The 20,502-nt window shown below is 46.4% G+C and overlaps 1 protein-coding gene across 2 annotated transcripts; it reads left to right on the top strand.

Moving 5' to 3' along the window:
* Window positions 1-7,841: 7,841 nt before the first annotated feature.
* On the top strand, window positions 7,842-15,426 carry LOC138766196 (zinc finger protein 514-like). Of its 2 annotated transcripts, none has more exons than XM_069943592.1 (6): window positions 7,842-8,007; window positions 8,499-8,597; window positions 10,623-10,682; window positions 10,768-10,906; window positions 11,215-11,310; window positions 14,314-15,426. In XM_069943592.1, exons 2-6 carry the CDS (start codon window positions 8,499-8,501, stop codon window positions 15,279-15,281), a joined length of 1,362 nt encoding a protein of 453 aa, XP_069799693.1. In that variant the 5' UTR covers window positions 7,842-8,007; the 3' UTR covers window positions 15,282-15,426. The 2 variants fall into 2 exon arrangements, with proteins under 2 accessions (XP_069799693.1, XP_069799694.1); XM_069943593.1 differs by lacking the exon at window positions 7,842-8,007 and adding an exon at window positions 8,042-8,110.
* Window positions 15,427-20,502: the final 5,076 nt, after the last annotated feature.

The raw sequence follows: 20,502 nt of genomic DNA on the forward strand, positions 1-20,502 counted from the left end.
CGCCTAGGTGACTCTGTCCACCGATAAAATGACAAGTGTTATACAGGTATATATTAAATGTGTAGCATCTAAGCTTGTGGATGGTGGGGAGAACTACACATAGAGTGGGGATGACAATATCACTTTGAGGCCCCATTACATGAAGCGATTATCGGCCTTACCTACCAACCTTTCAGGCCAATAATCGTTTCGCATAATAGAACACGTTGGAAAGTCACGATCAGCCAACATGCACATTTAACATGTTGAAAGATCCTGATTTCTTGCAGCGGTGATCTGCTGTGCATTGCTCTGTGCAATAGTAGCCACGGCAGTGGACAGCTGCTGACTTAAATGGGTAACCCAAACGGTCTAAGGATAAGCCGCCCCTCCCGCTGCTGTAATAGCACAGGCAGCGAGCAGAGAACGAGAAGGAAGCAAGCGTTCACCTGACCGGTCAGGTCATACACCTTGGGAAAGATTTATAAAACATGGTGTAAAGTGAAACTGACTCAGTTGCCCCTAGCAACCAATCAGATTCCACCTTTCATTCCTCACAGACTCTTTGGAAAATGAAAGGTGGAATCTGATTGGTTGCTAGGGGCGACTGAGCCAGTTTCACTTTACACCATGTTTGATAAATCTCCCCCTATGTGTTTTCAAGGACAACTCAAAGCTGGTCAAGGTGCACAATAAAGCAAGACGTGTCAAGCAGGAAGTTACACTGCTAGATAAGAAATATTCTACACAGAATAGTACCTAATAGTCCTTGTTTTTTCTATAGATATCTATAGTCTATCCGGCATAGTTAAAAAAAAAATTGCAAGTTCATCTGGCATTGTGTTACTGTATACTACTGCAATGTTTAAAACTATTTAAAGGGGTTATCCAGTGAAAATCTTTTTCTTTCAAATCAACCAGTTTCAGAAAGTTAAATAGATTTGTAATTTACTTCTATTTAAAAATCTCCATTCTTCCAGTACTTATCTGCTGCTGTATGTCCTGCAGAAGATGGTGTTTTCTTTTCAGTCTGACACAGTGCTCTCTGCTGCCACCTCTGTCGATGTCAGGAACTGTCCAGAGAAGCAGCAAATCCCCATAGAAAACCTTTCCTGCTCTGGACAGTTCCTGACATGGACAGAGGTGGCAGCAAAGAGCACTGTGTCAGACTGGAAAGAAAACAACATTTCCTGCAGGACATACAGCAGCTGATAAGTATGGGTTGAGACTTGAGTAAATTACAAATCTATATAACTTTCTGAAACCAGTTGATTTGAAAGACAAAGATTTTCGCTGGAGTACCCCTTTAAGGACATTCCCAAAGTCAAGAATTTTGAGAGTCCGTAATCCAGGAAAAATCTTCAGCCTAGGTGAGATGTGACTTATTCAGTGAATCGAGAGCTGACATGGTGTCTAAGGATCCGTTGGTGCAGTACATTTTTTCTAGTTTAGGAGAATACACTTTTTGAAATAAAAGCAAAGAACAGTGTTTTAAGAGGGACCAACACGTGGTTTAGAAAAGTTTATTATCAGTATGATAGGTTAGAGAGAGTGTAGAGAGAAAATAGAGCTCATACAGCAGGTAGAAGCAAAAGACTTTTAATAAAGACTTAAGGAGAAAATATTTTGCACCATCATAAACACAAAGCAAAGATAAAAAAAAAAAAGTTTAGCTTTAAAAGTATATAATCCTGCCATACAACCCCTATGGACTGATCCTGCCGTTCAGACGCTCATACGGGGAGACTTCTCAAACATGGTGTACAGTGAAACTGGCTCAGTCGCCCCTAGCAACCAGTCAGATTCCACCTTTCATTTTCCAAAGAGTCTGTGAGGAATAAAAAGTGAAATCTGATTGGTTGCTAGGGGCAACTGAGCCAGTTTCACTTTACACCATGTTTGAGAAAGTCTCCCCCATAGAGTCTATGCTGAGGCAAGTTGGCTGAGTAGGCATTTCTTGTGTGTTTCAAGCCAGTCTGACCACTTTAAAAGGGGTTGTCCAGCGAAAATCTTTTTCTTTCAAATCAACTGATATCAGAAAGTTATATAGATTTGTAATTTACTTCTATTAAAAAATCCCAAGTCTTCCCATACTTATTAGCTGCTGTATGTCCTGCAGGAAATGTTTATTTTCAGTCTGACACAGTGCTCTCTGCTGACATCTCTGGCCGTGCCAGGAACTCTGTCTCGGTTTTCTATGAATCCCCATAGAAAACCTCTATTGCTCTGGACAGTTCCTGTCTCAGCCAGAGATGTCAACAGAGAGCACTCTGTCTGACTTAAAGGGGTAGTGCGGCGCTAAACATTTATTCACAAAATAACACACATTAAAAAGTTATACAACTTTGTAATGTGTGTTATGTATGTGAATCGCCCCCTTCCCCGTGTTTTCCCCCACCAACGCTAGACCCGGAAGTGTTAGTGCATTATACTTACTGCATTCGTGTCGACCCCCGTCAGCCATCTTGTGACAATGACGTCATCTTCGGGAGGCCGGCTGAACCGCTCCAGCCCTCCCTCATGCCAGGCCCCCCTCTGTCGCGTCATCAGCAGCTCAGCCGCGATTGGCTAAACACAGTTATGCTCAGCCAATCGCAGCTGATGACACGGCATAGGGGGGGCCCGGAATTAGGGACGGATGAAGCGGTTCGGCCGGCCTCCCGAAGACTACTTCATTGTCACAAGATGGCGGACGGGGGTCGACACGAATGCGGTAAGTATAATACACCACACTTCCGGATCTAGCGCGGGTGGGGTGAAACAAAGTGAAGGGGGCCATTCACATAACTAACACACATTACAAATTTGTATAACTTTGTAATGTGTGTTATTTTGTGAATAAATGTTTAGCGCTGCACTACCCCTTTAAAATAAAATATTTCCTGCATGACATACAGCATCTGATAAGTATGGGAAGATTTTTTAATAGAAGTAAATTACAAATCTATATAACTTTCTGACACCAGTTGATTTGAAAGAAAAAAAAAAATTGCTGGACAACCCCTTTATAAGAATATTTGTACATCTTTAGTACAAATCATCCAGTACTGGAAGATTGGAGATTTTCTAATAGAAGTAAATTACACATCTATATAACTTTCTGACACCAGTAAATTTAAAAGAAAAAAATTGTTGGTGAACAATCCCTTTAAGGGTGCCTTCACACCTACCGGATCCGCAGCAGATCTAATTTCTGCAGATTCGCAGCGAAATCAGCTGCGGATCCAGTATCAATTCACCCCTATGATAGCACATACTTGCAGCGGGATTGACATCCCGCTGTGAATATGTGCTTTAACCCTTCGCAGCCCCGCCGCATCCCCCATCCCCGGCTGCATCAGCCCATCCCGGCCGCATCCAGCAGCCCGCAACCCCCATCCCCAGCCGCTTCCCCCCATACCCGGCTGCATCCCCCCATCCTCGGCCGCATCCTGCAGCCCGCCGCCGAGAGCATACAGCACCTGCTCGGCGGCGCGGCTGCAGTGAGGCTGTGGGCTCCGGTTCCGCTCAGATCAGCTAAGTGGGACCAGAGCCGGGAGCCTCACTGCAGCCGCGCCGCCGAGCAGGTACTGTATGCTATGCGGCGGGCTGCAGGATGCGGCCGGGGATGCGGGGATGTGGAATGCGGGCGGCGGGCTGCAGGATGCGGCCGGGGATGGGGGATGCGGCGGCGGGGCTGCAGACAGCTGGGGGTTAAAGCACATATTCACAGCGGGATGTCAATCCCGCTGCGAGTATGTGCTATCATAGGGGTGAATGGTCCCGGATCCGCAGCGGTTCTCACTACGAATCCGCAGAAGTGAGACCCGCTGCGGATCCGGTAGGTGTGAAGTCACCCTTAAGCACTTACTGCAAGCTACAGCCTGACCAATACATATACAGGATCTGCCAGACCACAGAAGTCACTGGAACAATACTTGCGATGTAAGACGCTAGTTACAGTTACAACCGTGTTCCATACTTGTTTGCCATAATTGAAACTTTATTGAATAAACTCTTTTGTTTTTATCTTTTTCGTACTCCTTATTGGAAAATGTTTCGTTTGTTCTGTGAACAATTGTCATACATGTTACTTACATATATGTTCTATGCTTAAAGGGAATCTGTCAGCTGCACTTCAGGTTCTATCAGATAGCTGTAAGGTCAAGGAGACACATGGTACCTTTCACGTATCTGTCTGTGCTTCCATAACATAGAAAATGCTTTTATTCTTTGGTGCAAAATGTCAAATTGTCAAAAATCTCAAGCTCCAGTGCAGCAATGTGCAATGTCTCCTCGCCCGCCCGCCCTCCCATCCCTTCTTGATTGACAGTCAACCAGAGTCCCAAGACTGGTGGAGTAGCTATACCCTGTACTTCACTGATCAGCTGATGTGCCAACCACACAATGTGAACTGAAGCAGACAGCTCCATACAATGTGTGTTGACCATGCTGGGGTTACTGCAACTCAACTCCTATTAACCTCAATGGGAGCTGAGCTGCAGTAACTCAGCACGACCAGAACACAATGCATGCAGCTGTCTGCTTCTGGCTTTATTCACTGTACAGCTGATAAGTGTGGTTGCCAGGTATTGCTACCCCACCAATCAGATATTGATAGGCTTTATTCACTGTACAGCTGATAAGTGTGGTTGCCAGGTATTGCTACCCCACCAATCAGATATTGATAGGCTATCTTTAAGATAAAGGGTTGTTTTTTTCATAGATGCTCTAAGATATGAAAGTCTCCAGACTTGTCCCCAGCAGCCCCATTGAACCCTAAAGGCCCTATTAGGTTGGGTTTAGACTACGGAATTCTCGCGGATAAATTCCGCCGAATTCCATTGCTTGTACGTGCTCACGGCTGCGCGCCCTTCCGCCCGTGCCATAGACACCATTCTATGCACGGGCGAATTCCGCCAAAAGAATTGACACGTCAATTCTTTAGGCGGATAGCAGAATCAGCCGTTTCATAGAATGGTGTCTATGGAGCCGGCGGAAAGGCGCGCGTCTGTGAACGCGCTCTAGCGACGGAATTCGGCGGAATTTATCCGCGAGAATTCCGTAGTCTGAACCCACTCTTAGGCCCCGTTCCCACTGAGCAAAGCTAGCGGAATTCCGTGACGGAATTGTGCGCCGCGGAATGCCGTTAGCCTCCCGCTCATAATGGGACTCTATGGGAGGCTGCTGCTCTGTACGCGCTGAAGAATGAACATGTTCATTCTTCAGCGCGTACAGAGCAGGAGCGCGCGCCTCTCATAGAGTCCCATTATGAGCGGGAGGCTAACGGCATTCCGCAGCGGACAATTCCGTCGCGGAATTCCGCTAGCTTTGCTCAGTGGGAACGGGGCCTTACACTGAAAGATTATCAGCCTTACTTGGCCGATTACCGACTTTTCAGGCCAATAATCGTTTAGTGTAATATCGCATGTTGAGAGGCCATGATCAGCTGACATGCGCAATATTGGCTTATTGTGGTCAGTAATAGGGATGGTCCGAACCTGCCGAGGTTCGGGGTTCGTACGAACCTGAACTCTCTGCAATGATTCCCGCTGTCTTCCACCTCCGTGGAGAGGGTGGATACAGCCGGAGGACCGCCTGGAAAACTGGGATACAGCCTATGGCTATGGCTGTATCGACAGCGGGAATCATTGCCGAGAGTTCAGGTTCGTAAGAACCTGAACCTCGGCAGGTTCAGACCATCCCTAGTCCGAACCTCCCGATGTCTTCCACCTCCGTGGAGAGGGTGGATAAAGCAGAAGGACCGCCTGGAAAACTGGGATACAGCCTATGGCTGCGGCTGTATCCCAGTTTTCCAGGCGGTCCTCCGGCTGTTTCAGACAGTGGGAATCATTGCTGAGAGTCCGGGTCCGTACGAAACTGAACCTCGGCAGGTTCGGACCATCCCTAGTCAGTAACGGTCTGCTGTGCGTCCCTCCATTTAAAAGGAGCGGCAGCAACAGCACACCACTGCTGACTTCAATGGGGAGCCCCGTCCAGCTCCTCCCTGCTCGCTGTCTGTGCATGTAATAGCACAGGCAGCGAACAGGGAATGAGAAAGAAGCGAGCATTGAGCTTGACAGGTCAGCGCGCGCTTCCCCCAGAAAATCGTGCCTTGTAATGCAGCCTTTACTCATTCTCAACAGCTGGAGAGCCACAAGTTAGCAATTGTGGCTATAGCAGAAGTATACATTTAAAGGGGAACTCCAGGTAAGGGTGCGTTCACACCTACAGGATCTGCAGCAGATCTCCAGCAGATTTGATGCTGTGTTCAGTTATTTAAATGAAATCTGCTGCAGAAAATCAGCTGCAGATCCTGTAGGTGTGAACGCACCATAAAGGTAAAAAAAAAAAAACTTCTACAGAAGCATAACGCATTACTTACATATCTATCTCAGTTTTGAAACTACCCAAAATCCATTTGTTTTGGGGGGTTTTGTTCTGTATTGTGTTTCTGTACTTCCTGGTTGAGCAGTTCCCAGAATGCAGTACTGGTCCCAGAATGCAATGCTTTTCCTCAGCTGTTCATCACAGTCCACAGTCCTTGCAGCACCTGTTTCTGGCCGGTCAGAGATGGTGAATCACTCAGCGGATTGGGGGATCCAGCCAAGCCTCCTGTGACATCACGCCCTGCCCCCTGTCTGCATCATCAGCCTGTGCTCAGCTAACAAACACAATGTGAGACAGAGGCATGGAAGATTTGTCCCCTAAGGGGGGGATAGCAGCAGGAGACAATGTGAATTGTCACAGAGGCCATTTTTCTTCACTTCCTGGATTTCTATCAGCTACCAGTGTGACAGAGCCGCACACATACAGTAACACATTGTATAGACACATTTATATAACTTTTAATGTACTTTCAATAGAAACATTTTTTCCTTATGTAGAGTTCCCATTTAAAGCCAGGTTCACACGCTTAAAAACAGCCACCGCTGTCAGTGATGTTCACCCGAACGCTACTACAGTATTGGCCGGGTGAACATCACTTCATGGTAATTGGAATATTCGGTTGTGCCCGCACTCCAATTAACCATAGCAGACAATGTAAAGTACGACCGGAGCCGCACTTTACATTGCGTGCACGGGTTATTTTGTGCGGCCTGAATAGACATGTGAGTTTTCTGTGCGGCCGCATAGAACACTGGCCGTAGTGTATACAGAGTGTATACACTGCGGGCCTTTGTTCCTTAGAAGATAATGTTATTTCACATTTCAATAAATAGCTGCCGGTGTTGCAACAGTTATTGAAAATATACAGTGTGTGAACATGGCCCGAGGCATTATTTTCTAAGGAAAGCAAGCGCCAACCAGTTAGCTTAGCGCTCGCTTCCTCCTCAGTCCCTGCTCGCTGCCTATGTTATTACACGCACTAAAAGCGAGCGGAGAGCAGCGAGTAAAGCCGCCCAAATAATGCTTACATCGCGGGGGCTGCCCACTCCTACTGCACATAGCTACACGCTGCATGAAAATCAATGGCAGTTCTATGCTATATGGCTCCATACTTTGTAGCATACAATGTTTGTACACCTCAAAAGGAGATGTGAACAGGGCTCAACCCATGATGCTACACAAGAAGGTTACCTGGCATTTCTCCTGGCCCTCTGTCCACCATTACCGGTGTCTCCACTAAAAGTAATTATACAGTGTCCCATAAATAATACTACAAAAGAAGTAATAATACACTAAACAAAGCAAACTGCTGGACAGCAGACAAATACAGTCTATTATAATAAGGCAACCTGCAGTTTTCCCGTTGAAACTACAACTCCCAGCATACCCTGGGAGCCGCAGCTAAACAGCGGCTGGCGTCCTACTACTAAGCGCACGCGTGTCACGTGATACACTGATACCCACCAGCTGACGTCCTTCACGCAAGGCATCCTGGGAACTGTAGTGACCCGATGCTCCCATGGTGTTATATTTGTGAACCGTTATACATCAAATCCCAGAAGCCCTCGCGCTGGAATGTGTAGCTACACGCTGCTGCCTTTCCGGTCTGCTCTGTTTGGACTCTAGAAGATCACGTTGTATATAATCGGCGGGAGGAGGGTGCGTAGTGTGGGAGGGTTAATGCCATAGGGAGTCCGGTTCTATAGAACTGGCAGGTGTTCTGCTATTAGAAGACTACAAGTCCCAGCATGCATTGCCATAGGTGACCGTAGGTGGGAATCTTGGGACTGGTAGTTCACCTGAGATTTAAAGTGATACTGATCTCATTGCTTATGATGTTTGATGTGGTGACAGTACTGACAGTGAGTGGCCCCATTGTCTATCCCAGGACTGGACTATATACAACAGAGGCCACAATATTACACACTTTACTAATATTAGATCTTTGCTGACCCCATAAGTCGGTGGGATCAGTCATGAATCATTTGGATCTGTCACAGCGCTCCTAACTGCAGTGTGAACATAGCCAACTAATGTCCGCTACAGCACTGCCCTCGAATCGGCTCAGTTTATTCACTGAATTAAAATGCTGTGTAAATGGGTCATTTTTACTTGTATGTTTCTACAATTTATGTCTATTGTTTCCTTAGATGTCACTCAAGACCGAAACCATGATCAAGATGAAAAAGCAGATGGCAGAAAAGATCCTGAATCATGCCCTGGGAATCATCTACCTGCTGACCGGGGAGGTACAGTATCCTACACTGCATCCATACCTATCCATACCCTCTGATATGTCTCAGCATAGCATGGCGCATACTAGGGATGAGCAAATTTACAGTACTAGCGAACTGCTTTACTAGGCTCGGCGGTCGGCTTGTCAGCCTGCTGTCTTTAAAGTCTGTGTTGCTCCGCTTCCGGCCTCTGAAAAAGCTGGATCCAGTCCTGGGAAACTGAGAGAACTTTCCCAGAACTGCATCCAGCTTTTCCAGGCACCCGGCACAAAGTTCAAAGGCAGCCGGCTGACAAGCCGACCACTGAGCCTTGCGAAGCGATTCACTAGTACTGTAAATTTGCTCATCCCTAGTGCATACGCTATAATCTTCAGGCTTCCACTGGCCATTGTGGACAGTTGTTTGTTACTATAGTTTTTAAACTTTCAGCAAATAAAGTGACCAAAATGGGTGTAAATAAGCCCATGGTTAGATAGCGCTAGTCATTATGATTCCAGGCATCAGGATCTCCATAGTCTTTCACAATGTCATTTTTCAGAAATCAATAATACAAACAATTTTAAGAAACTCTGTAATAAGTTTTATCAAGCAAAAGAGTTTCCTTCAGTAGTCAAAAAGCTGTTTTTCTACCCCCCCCCCCCTCACTTCAGAAGAAGCAGGATTTCCATTATGTTGTATGGAGAGGGGAGGGGTCAGAGGGGGGGTGAGTGAGCAAAGAAAGGAGAAAAGGCAGCCCTGCACCGCCCATCATCCTACAATCTTCTCTCACCAAGCTCCCAGAAAAGCAGTGACCTTTCTGACCTCTGAATCCAGCGTTTTATGTGCCCAGTCTCCAAAATGCACAGGCTATTTGTATTCTCTCACTGCTCACTCATCCCTCTCATCCCCTCCCCCCTCCATAGGTTATAATGGACTCAGCAAATCTGTCTTCACTTTGCTCCTCCTTAAAGGGGTTGTCCGGCGATAAAAAATTATTCACAGAATAACACACATTACAAAGTTATACAACTTTGTAATGTATGTTATGTCTGTGAATGGCCCCCTTCCCCGTGTTTCCCCCCACCCACGCTAGACCCGGAAGTGTGGTGCATTATACTCACCGCATCTCGTGTCGTCCACGGTCTCCGATCCTCAGCAGTGACGTCTTCTTCGGGAGGCCGACGGATCTTCCCGAGTGCCGGCCACCCTCTGCAGCGTCATCCGAAGCTCAGCTGCGATTGGCTGAGCACAGTTATGCTCAGCCAACCGTGGCTGAGCTTCGGATGACGCTGCAGAGGGCGGCCGGCACTCGGGAAGATCCGCCGGCCTCCCGAAGAAGGCGTCACTGCTGAGGATCGGAGACCGTGGTCGGCATGTGACAGGTATGTATAGCGCACCACACTTCCGGGTACACGGGTGGGGGTGGTGGGACACGGGGAAGGGGGCCATTCACAGACATAACATACATTACAAAGTTGTATAACTTTGTAATGTGTGTTATTCTGTGAATAATTTTTTATCGCCGGACAACCCCTTTAATACAGCTTTGCCTGATAATACACAGATAAGAAGTGAGGGGGAAGTGGTAAAACAGCTTTTTGAGTACAGAAAGAGGCTTTTTGGCTTAACAAACCCTATTACAGAGTTTCTTAAAATCGCTTTTACCATTGATTTCGGCAAAAAAAATTTTTTTAATGACAGTTACACTATAAATGCCCAGATGGTGTTCTTCAGCCTGGCAAGAGCCCAGCACATATCCTTTCTATCGCTGCCCTATGGTCAACCTGCATCCCCCTGCCCTTTTTGACTGACATTCACTAGATACACAAAACATGGGATGCACTTACCTGGGCTTTTGCCGTGATGGGGAACACCCCCTGAGCCTCATATTAACACAAAGGCTTATATCTCACAGATGGAGAGGACTGATGAAATAAAAAATGTATGCTCAGAATCATGACACACAACCCTATCTAGTGATGGGCCTATTTACAGCCGTGTTTTTCTGCTACACTGTGTGTGAAAGGCCGATCAGTTACACATGCCCACCTTGTCTCCTAGGAATATGTCATAGTGAAGAAAAATTCCCCGCACAGTACCATGGACCTTCTTACTGGAGAGGTGAGACTTACTTATTATGTATACAATGTCCTGTTTACACTCTGTAAGGTCTCAGATCTGTATATCTGTGTATTTCTGGTTCCAGATACCGGTAAAATGTGGCGACATCTCAATCTATTTCTCCATGGAAGAATGGGACTATATAGAAGAGCATAAGGACCTTTATAAGGATCACTATCAGAGTCTGGTGCTGGAAGAAGGCATAGCAGTGGACAGATGCTCAGGTAACATTGCGGAGCCTGGCTGTCAAAATGTTGCAAACATGAACCAAGGCAGCCCCCTCCCCCCCACCCCCTAAGCACAGGAAAAGACACAGGTGTTAAACTCCAGCCTCCAGTTTTTGCAAAACTACAATTCCCATCATGCCTGGACAGCCAAAGCTAAAGCTTTGGCTGTCCAGGCATGATGGGAATTGTAGTTTTACAACAGGTGGAAGGCCGGAGTTTGACACCCCTGTACTAAAGAAGACAGGCATACAACCCTTCATAAATTTCCCATGTTAAACAGTTTCTCCTTGTGTTGATTCTTATAGGCCCGTACAAGAACAGTTTCAATATTGTTTTTCTTGGAGAAGAGAAACTAAATGAGAAAGACGTGGAGGATGTGAACTTCAAAAAGACCTGTGCAGGTTAGTTATATGGGGCATAGTGTTGTGATGTGGGGGTAGGACGCTGTGCCAGGTCCTCAGTTGCTCTCTAGAGATGGCACTGGGCTCTGGGATGGTTCTCCTGCTCCCTTGGTGTTTGTGGTCTCCTATGGGCCTGGCTGCTGCTGTAGAATGACGTGGGGGGTGAAGTGGAGCACTAGATCCAGCAGAGGGTGCTCTGATGGAGCAGGTTGGACCTGCAGGCAGGTGAAAGAGTTCATCTGGGTCCTATGTTGTCCTGGCACCAATCCGGTAATCTGGAAACAGTTTAGTTTCTGGTTGGTATAATGCATTTTAATGGCATCCGGAATTCTGGAAAGGAGGCCCCAATAGAAGTCTATGGAAGTGTTCGGAATTCTGGACGCTTTCCTGATACACATAATTTGTGTTCTGTGAAGAATCTGTTTTGTTAGACATCAGCTTAATTCGAGGATTCTCGAGTCTGATTGTTCGGCATTTAAATACCAGTAGCTGAAGAAGTTGGATGCCGCCCTAGGGTGTCCTGGAAAACATGGGTACAGCCTATGGTATATGGCTGCATCCAGGATTTCCAGGATTTCCTATGGCTGCATCCAGCTTCTTCCGCCTCCGGTATTTAAATGCTAAATGATCGGACTCATCTCTATGTTTTGGGCTACACAGTGATTCCTATTTAGGCGACCAGGAAACACTGTGTTGGGTGACTCAGCTACCTATTCAAGTGAATGGGAAAGCACCAGAGATGCGTCACCAGGCAGAGTGACATGGTGCTTCCTGAATGGTTGATAAATCTTAGCCTTTGTGTCACATTCTTGATAATGCGTCAACATGTGAGATAATGTCTGACCTCTCAGTGACGCAGTAGGCTCCTAGAATGTCAATGACACCCGAGAGGCATGCTTACAGCCCTGGAGCCATGACTACTTTGGATACAGACACTGCCCAATGCCTAGATTTTTAGTTGTAAAAGTTAAATTTCTCTAATCCTGTACTTAAAGGGAATCTGCCATTAGGTTTATGGTGCCTTAAATGAGGGCAGCATAAACTAGTGACAGAAATGTATTACTTACATTATTCTGTTCAGCCGTTCTCCTAATATGCAGGAGAATAGGATTCTCGTTGAACCCCCCCCCCCCCGCCTTCCAGCTGCTGATTGACAGGTGACTGCCTATACACAGCATGGATAGATAACTGCTAATCAGCAGCTGGTGGGCGGAGTTTTCTGCTCATGAATATTGAGCACTACTGGGCTTATGCACATAGTGGAGAGGACTACTTATTGTCCATGTTATTCAGAAGGATATCTCTGGATCAGCTGCACTGAACAATGTAAGTGATACATCATTCTGCTCAGCTTCTCTGTTACTAGTTTATACTAGGAAAATATAGACAAAAAAAGGCACAAGGCAGAGCGCCTCATAGCGTAACACCATAAATAGAAATGGCCATAGGCCTATAGGTAAGTATACAGGTATTTGCTCACCTGATGTAGTTGTGATAAGCCACAACTACTATGTAACGTATCAAGGAGACTGGAAGAAGATGGTCGCTGCTGAGGACTCTCACCCGCAGACTCAAAGTGTGCGTTAGCATAGACGGAATCCAAATGGCAAAAAAAGAGATATTGTCCTCGCGCAGACCATAAGTAGATTTCTGGTTTATTGGTACATAAAAATCCCCAGGTAACGCGTTTCGAGAGCCCTCTGCTCTCTTTATCAAACCTCCAGGATGATTCAAACAAAACATAGAACATGGTATATAAATACCCCCACATGTATACACATAGGCCCGCCCACATACTCCAATAACGGAAGTCCGGCTATGATCGGTAACAAAATCGTACCTTTGACCTACTCAATAGGTCAGAGTCCATAGGTCTGCAGGTGTAAATATGAATATACAATGCAAGACTTCATATGATCCTCATTACCTTACTTAGTTGTCACGTATTCTCCTGCGGCGTCCTCCCGAGTTGCCGCTTGGAAAACAGGACCTTTGCGCGTGCGCACTCAGATCCTGTTCCCAGGCAACCGGAGACGCCACAGGTCCTAAACGTACCAGTCCCGAGAGAGGAGGGGAGAAAAAGTCCTCTCTCGGGACTGGTACGTTTAGGACCTGTGGCGTCTCCGGTTGCCTGGGAACAGGATCTGAGTGCGCACGCGCAAAGGTCCTGTTTTCCAAGCGGCAACTCGGGAGGACGCCGCGGGAGAATACGTGACAACTAAGTAAGGTAATGAGGATCATATGAAGTCTTGCATTGTATATTCATATTTACACCTGCAGACCTATGGACTCTGACCTATTGAGTAGGTCAAAGGTACGATTTTGTTACCGATCATAGCCGGACTTCCGTTATTGGAGTATGTGGGCGGGCCTATGTGTATACATGTGGGGGTATTTATATACCATGTTCTATGTTTTGTTTGAATCATCCTGGAGGTTTGATAAAGAGAGCAGAGGGCTCTCGAAACGCGTTACCTGGGGATTTTTATGTACCAATAAACCAGAAATCTACTTATGGTCTGCGCGAGGACAATATCTCTTTTTTTGCCATTTGGATTCCGTCTTCGTTTATACTAGGACACCATAAACCTGCTGACAGAGTTTAGTTACATTGTTTCTTTGAGGCTAGGTTCACACTATTTAAAATTGACATCCGTCTTTCATATTAGTGGCCGTTATTTAAACAAATACAGACCGTTTTTCGTGCAATCACTGTTGTTATTATGAAAGACGGCCGTCTTTTTTACATAGTTTGAACCCAGCTTTAGGGTACGTTCACACTTACCGGATCCGTAGCTGATATTCTGCTGCGGATCCGCAGCAGATGTCATTTAAATAACTGAACACAGCATCAAATCTGCCCCATCAAATCTGCTGCAGATCTGCTGCGGATCCTGTAGGTGTGAAAGCACCCTTATAGTGATTATTTTGCCCTTCTATTCCCAGATTATATACTATTCCCAGATTATATTTTTATAATGCGCCATTTATCTTTCCTGACAGAAAAGTCAGGGGCCCGGAGTCTGGCAGCCGAGTCCCGTTTGGGTTCACAGGATGGGACGGTAGAAGATGACACCAGCATGTCTCGTGGATATCATGGAAGAAACTCGTCTATCGCATCATCAGTGTGTGACATGGAAAGCCACAAATCATCTTGTCCTCAGTGGAAATGTGAGGCGTGGACAGTGAATAACAACATGATCCGTAAGGATCAGCTATCGAAGAAAAAGACTCCTACCCAAAAGAAAAAGAATAAGGATTCTGTTACTGGGCCACCAAAGGATGTAACTGTGAATGGGACCAAAATCCCAAGGACTGAGCTTATGTGTGTGGATGGGGAACACCTTATGGGACACAAGAGGAGACATATAGCAGAGAAGTCTTTCAGTTGCAATGATTGCGGGAAACACTTTGCCCATAAACCTCTTCTCATTGCCCACCAGAGGTCCCATACTGGGGAGACCTGTTACTGGTGCGGGGAGTGTGGGATCTTCTACACCTACAAGTCTCAGCTTATTGCACACCAAAGGACTCACAACGAAGAAAAATTCTATCCGTGTGATGTATGCGGCCAAAAATTTGACTTTAGGTGTCTTCTCCTTGTTCACCAGCAAATCCACACCGGACTAAAACCCCATCAGTGTTACGAGTGCGGGGAACGCTTTACATACAGGTCCACTCTTGTAGTTCACAAACGGACTCACTCAGGAGAGAAGCCGCACCGATGCAAGTACTGCGGGGAACACTTCTCTGATGGATACAGTCTGACCGCACATCAGAAGGTGCATAGGGCCGAGGAGAGTCACACATGCCCTGACTGCGGGAAGCAGTTTGCATACAAGGCTTCTCTTATTGTCCACCAGAGGGCGCACAAACCGGCAGACAGACAACAAAAGCTTCTAGTGAAACCAAATCTGGGCCGCAAAAGAAAAGGCCTAATAGTGTCAAGTGCAATAGAAAAATCTTCTTAAATCATAACCTGCAGAAGAGATCTATTCAGGCGATAAAGTATATCTGGAACTTCTTTACTATGCATATTAACCTCCAGACTTAAAACCTTTTGAATATAAGAATATAGACGTTTTAGCTGTAGGCGAGTGAAATAAAGAGGATGTATGAGACCCTGTGGATTTCAGTGTCTTATGTTTTTTTTTACGTTGGTGATATTAAAGTTTTTTTTGTAATTTAACAGGGATGCCGATGCAGTTTTTTTAAATTTTTTTAAATGATGCCCAGTTCCTGCTCTTGGCCTTAATCTTTTCCCGAGCACCGGCCCGCCCCAGAGCACAGAGGGGCAGGCCCGCCGCCCCCCAGTTTGGTGATATCCCCTCCCCTCTGTGACACCGCTCCATTAATTCTAATGGAGTCCTGTCACAGAAGGGAGGTGGTTTTGTCACACTGGGGGGGGATGCAGGCCTGCCCCCAGTGCTCCAGGGCAGGCTGGTGCTTGGGAAAAGACTGGCGCTGAGTGTGGGAACCAGGCAGCATTTCAAAAAAAGGACCGCGCCACCGGCATTCCCGTGTTGGCGCTGATCTGTCAAAGGAAAAAGTCAGGCGATTTTATAAAATCCGTCGGGGGGGAAAATGGATTACAAATACTAGCTTGCCTCTCCCCTGCTAGCGGTGAGTAGCAGGACGGGCCATGGGATCCCGGCAGGGCTCCAGGAACTCTGGGGCTGACACGTCATGACCCAGCTGATGCCAGGCCTACCCTCCCCAGTCCTGACGTCATCACAACTCGGGGGAAAATGCTTTCCGGCAGGGGTCCCGAGGCCAGTCCCGCCACTCACCGTGGGTACAGGAGGAGGTAAGTTACTACTTCTACGCGGGACTTCCCCTTTAAGGGAAAAAAAACAACAGTGTACCTGATGGTACATTTGCTTTAAAGCGGTTCTGTACCCACAATCTGTCCCCCCCCCCCCAAACCACTTGTACCTTCAGATAGCTGCTTTTAATCCAAGATCTGTCCTGGGATCCGATCAGCAGGTGATGCAGCTATTGTCCTAAAACACAACTTTTAAACTTGCAGCCCTGTGTCAAACGGCTGTGGCCTAGAGTATTTGTGCCCTAACCTTGCACCACCCCTCCGTCGTACCTCCCCACCCTCTTCACTATTAGGAATGCCACTGGCAGGAATTCTTTCTATTCCTCTGCAGCGAACACTGCACAGGTGCCCGATCCAGCCCATGTGCCGTGCTGACACAGGTGATGAATAGGAGACAATCTGCCTGGAGCATTCCTAATAATGAAGAGGGTGGGGAGGAGGGACAGAGAGGTTGTGCCAGCCTAATGCACAGACACTCTAGGCCATGCCAGTTTGACACGGCTGCAAATTTAAGGGTAAATTCACAGAGGCGGATCCGGAGCGGATGTCACGCTGCGAGTTCCGCTTTGGATACCCCCTCTGTGACTTCCAATGTGACTACATACTTGCAGCGGGATTGTCATCCCACTGCCAGTATGTAAGGCCCGGACCCATTAACCCCTGCTGCCTGGAATGATACATTACCTGCACCATGATCCAGCCGCATCTGATCCCCGTAGGTCCTGCGCAGCCAATCTGTGACTGTGGCGGGGCTGTGCACTGATTGGCTGCGCAGGACCGCAGGGAGCCTCAGATGCGGCCGAATTGTGGTGCAGGTAATGTATCACCCCGGGCGGCGGGAGTTAATGGGGCCGGGACTCGCATACTGGCAGCGGGATGAGAAGACAGATTTTGGAAGCTAAAGCCAGGAATGGATTTGAAAAGAGGAGAAATCTCAGTCTTTCCTTTATGACCCATTCCCTGTTTATGGTCTGTTCCTGACTTTGGCTTAAAAAATCTGTCAGATAAATCTACCTGTGTAAACGCACCATCAGTGAAAGGTATTGAGTGCGGGTGATACTGAACCTGCATCATATAAGGGACTTATGGTACTTTTACACGGAGCGATAATTCGCCCGATCGCACGATTAACGATTTTAAATGAACAATGTTTTTTTTATAACGATCAGCGTTTAGACGGAACAATACATCGTACGGAAAAATTGTTATGCGATCGTTTTGCGATCGCTTAAGCCTATCTCACACATGTTTACACGGAACAATCTGCGAATTTTTTGCGAACGACCAACGATAATTTGAGAACATGTTGAAAGATCAAAATGAACGATTTCTCGCTCGTCGTTTGATCGTTCGAATTCGATCGTTATTGTGCAAATTAGAACGATAAATCGTTCCGTGTAAAAGGACCATTACTAAACCTGAGCTGTGATATACATAATAACCTATAATCACCAGCAATGATGGAAAAACTTTCATGTTAAAATGATTTCCAGTTAAACCAATGGCTTTATACATGTCACACAGCACGACTGAAAGCAGATCACCCCGGGCGGCGGGAGTTAATGGGGCCGGGACTCGCATACTGGCAGCGGGATGAGAATCCCGCTGCGAGTATGTATTCACATTGAAAGTGACAGGGGAGGTATCCGTGGCGGATTTTGCTGTGAACTCGCAGCGTGAAATGTGCTGCGGATACGTCCAAGTGAATTTACCCTAAGGGTAGCTTCACACGTACCGTATCACAGCTGATTTTCTGCTGCAGATCCGCAGCAGATTTGACTTAATGAATGAACACAGCATTAAATCCACACTAAAATCTGCAGATCCGCAGCAGAAAATCAGCTGCGATACGGTACATGTGAAGCTAACCTAAAAGTTGTTTTTTAGGACAATAACTGCATTACCTGCCGAATAGACCGCAGGATAGATCTTGGATTAAAATCAGCTATCTGATGGTAAAAGCGGTTTGGGGGGGACAGATTGTGGGTACAGAGTCACTTTAAGGCTAAATTCACATGTAACGGAATCGCAGCGGATTTTATGCTGTGAGTTTCAATAGAATTACAGACTCACAGCAGGATTACAATTCAAGTATGTAAGCAGCAGCCCCCTCAACCCCTCGTGGCCTGGTGCATACATTACCTGGTCCTGTTCTGTGGCTCCTGGTGTCTCAGCCAATCAGTGCGCTGCGGCGGGACAGTAACATATACAGTGTACACACAGCCACAGATCTTTAGTACATTGAGGGAACATAGCCTAAATCACACCTCAACATAAATTTTTCAGTAGCAGAGAACTACTGTATTTTATTGAAAAAATGGAAGAGGTTATCCAAGAAAAATTTACTTTTCCCTATTCACAGGATAGGGGAAAAGTAAGAAATCGCGGGGAGGTTTGATATACCAATCTCTGTATGCGCTTCCCCAGCTACAGCACCGCAGGTATGGCACATATACTTAACTCGCAATACTGTTCTTTATTCTGTATAATATATATATACAAAGACACAGCACAGGGCACACACACACGGTATATATACAATACAGTGCACACACAGTATATATAGGGCGCACACATACAGTACATATACACTCACCGGCCACTTTATTAGGTACACCTGTTCAACTGCACGTTACCACTTAATTTCTAATCAGCCAATCACATGGTGGCAACTTAGGCATGGTGCATTTAGGCATGTAGACATGGTCAAGACAATCTCCTGCAGTTCAAACCAAGCATTAGTATGGGGAAGAAAGGGGATTTGAGTGCCTTTGAACGTGGCATGGTTGTTGGTGCCAGAAGGGCTGGTCTGAGTATTTCAGAAACTGCTGATCTACTGGGATTTTCAGGCACAACCATCTCTAGGGTTTACAGAGAATGGGCCGAAAAAAAAAAAACATCCAGTGAGTGGCAGTTCTGTGGGCGGAAATGCCTTGTTGATGCCAGAGGTCAGAGGAGGATGGGCAGACTGGTTCGAGCTGATAGAAAGGCAACAGTGACTCAAATAGCCAACCGTTACAACCAAGGTAGGCAGAAGAGCATCTCTGAACGCACAGTACCTCCAACTTTGAGGCAGATGGGCTACAGCAGCAGAAGACCACACCGGGTGCCACTCCTTTCAGCTAAGAACAGGAAACTGAGGCTACAATTTGCACAAGCTCATCGAAATTGGACAGTAGAAGATTGGAAAAACGTTGCCTGGTCTGATGAGTCTCGATTTCTGCTGCGACATTCGGATGGTAGGGTCAGAATTTGGCGTCAACAACATGAAAGCATGGATCCATCCTGCCTTGTATCAACGGTTCAGGCTGGTGGTGGTGGTGTCATGGTGTGGGGAATATTTTCTTGGCACTCTTTGGGCCCCTTGGTACCAATTGAGCATCGTTGCAATGCCACAGCCTACCTGAGTATTGTTGCTGACCATGTCCATCCCTTTATGACCACAATGTACCCAACATCTGATGGCTACTTTCAGCAGGATAATGCGCCATAAAGCTAGAATCATCTCAGACTGGTTTCTTAAACATGACAATGAGTTTACTGTACTCAAATGGCCTCCACAGTCACCAGATCTCAATCCAATAGAGCATCTTTGGGATGTGGTGGAACGGGAGATTCGCATCATGGATGTGCAGCCGACAAATCTGCGGCAACTGTGTGATGCCATCATGTCAATATGGACCAAAATCTCAGAGGAATGCTTCCAGCACCTTGTTGTATCTATGCCATGAAGAATTGAGGCAGTTCTGAAGGCAAAAGGGGGTCCAACCCATTACTAGCATGGTGTACCTAATAAAGTGGCCGGTGAGTGTATATATATATATATATAGAGAGAGAGAGAGAGAGCACAGTGCCCACACATCCAGTATCTATAGAGCACAGTGCACACACAGTGTATATATAGGGTACACACAAACAGTATATATATATATATATATATATATATATATATATATATATAGTGCACAGTGTACACACAGTATAAATGGGGCATACACATCCAGTATATATAGCGCACAGTACACACAATGGGGGAGATTTATCAAATATGGTGTAAAGTTGCCCCTAGCAACCAATCAGATTCCACCTTTCTTTCATCACAGATTTTTTGGAAAATGAAAGGTGGAATCTGATTGGTTGCTAGGGGCAACTGAGACAGTTTCATATATATATATATATATATATATATATATATATATATATATATGGCACACACATCCAGTATATATAGTGCACAGTTTATATAGAGCACAGGGCACACACGGTATATATACTGTAGCAGTGGTGGTTGCCGGGTGGAGCTGCAGGTGTATCGGGCAGCGGTGGATGAGGTCCTGAGGCTGTGTGGTGGCGGCCTAGTCCTGGCA

Source organism: Dendropsophus ebraccatus, chromosome 10 (genome assembly GCF_027789765.1).
Source record: "Dendropsophus ebraccatus isolate aDenEbr1 chromosome 10, aDenEbr1.pat, whole genome shotgun sequence".
In the NCBI taxonomy this organism is placed as follows: Eukaryota; Metazoa; Chordata; class Amphibia; order Anura; family Hylidae; genus Dendropsophus; species Dendropsophus ebraccatus.

Coding starts and splice junctions, on each gene's coding strand:
- LOC138766196 (XM_069943592.1), top strand. CDS start 8,499: ATGTCACTCAAGACCGAAACCATGATCAAGATGAAAAAGCAGATGGCA. Junction 8,598..10,622: donor TCTACCTGCTGACCGGGGAG/GTACAGTATCCT, acceptor CTTGTCTCCTAG/GAATATGTCATAGTGAAGAA. Junction 11,311..14,313: donor CTTCAAAAAGACCTGTGCAG/GTTAGTTATATG, acceptor CTTTCCTGACAG/AAAAGTCAGGGGCCCGGAGT.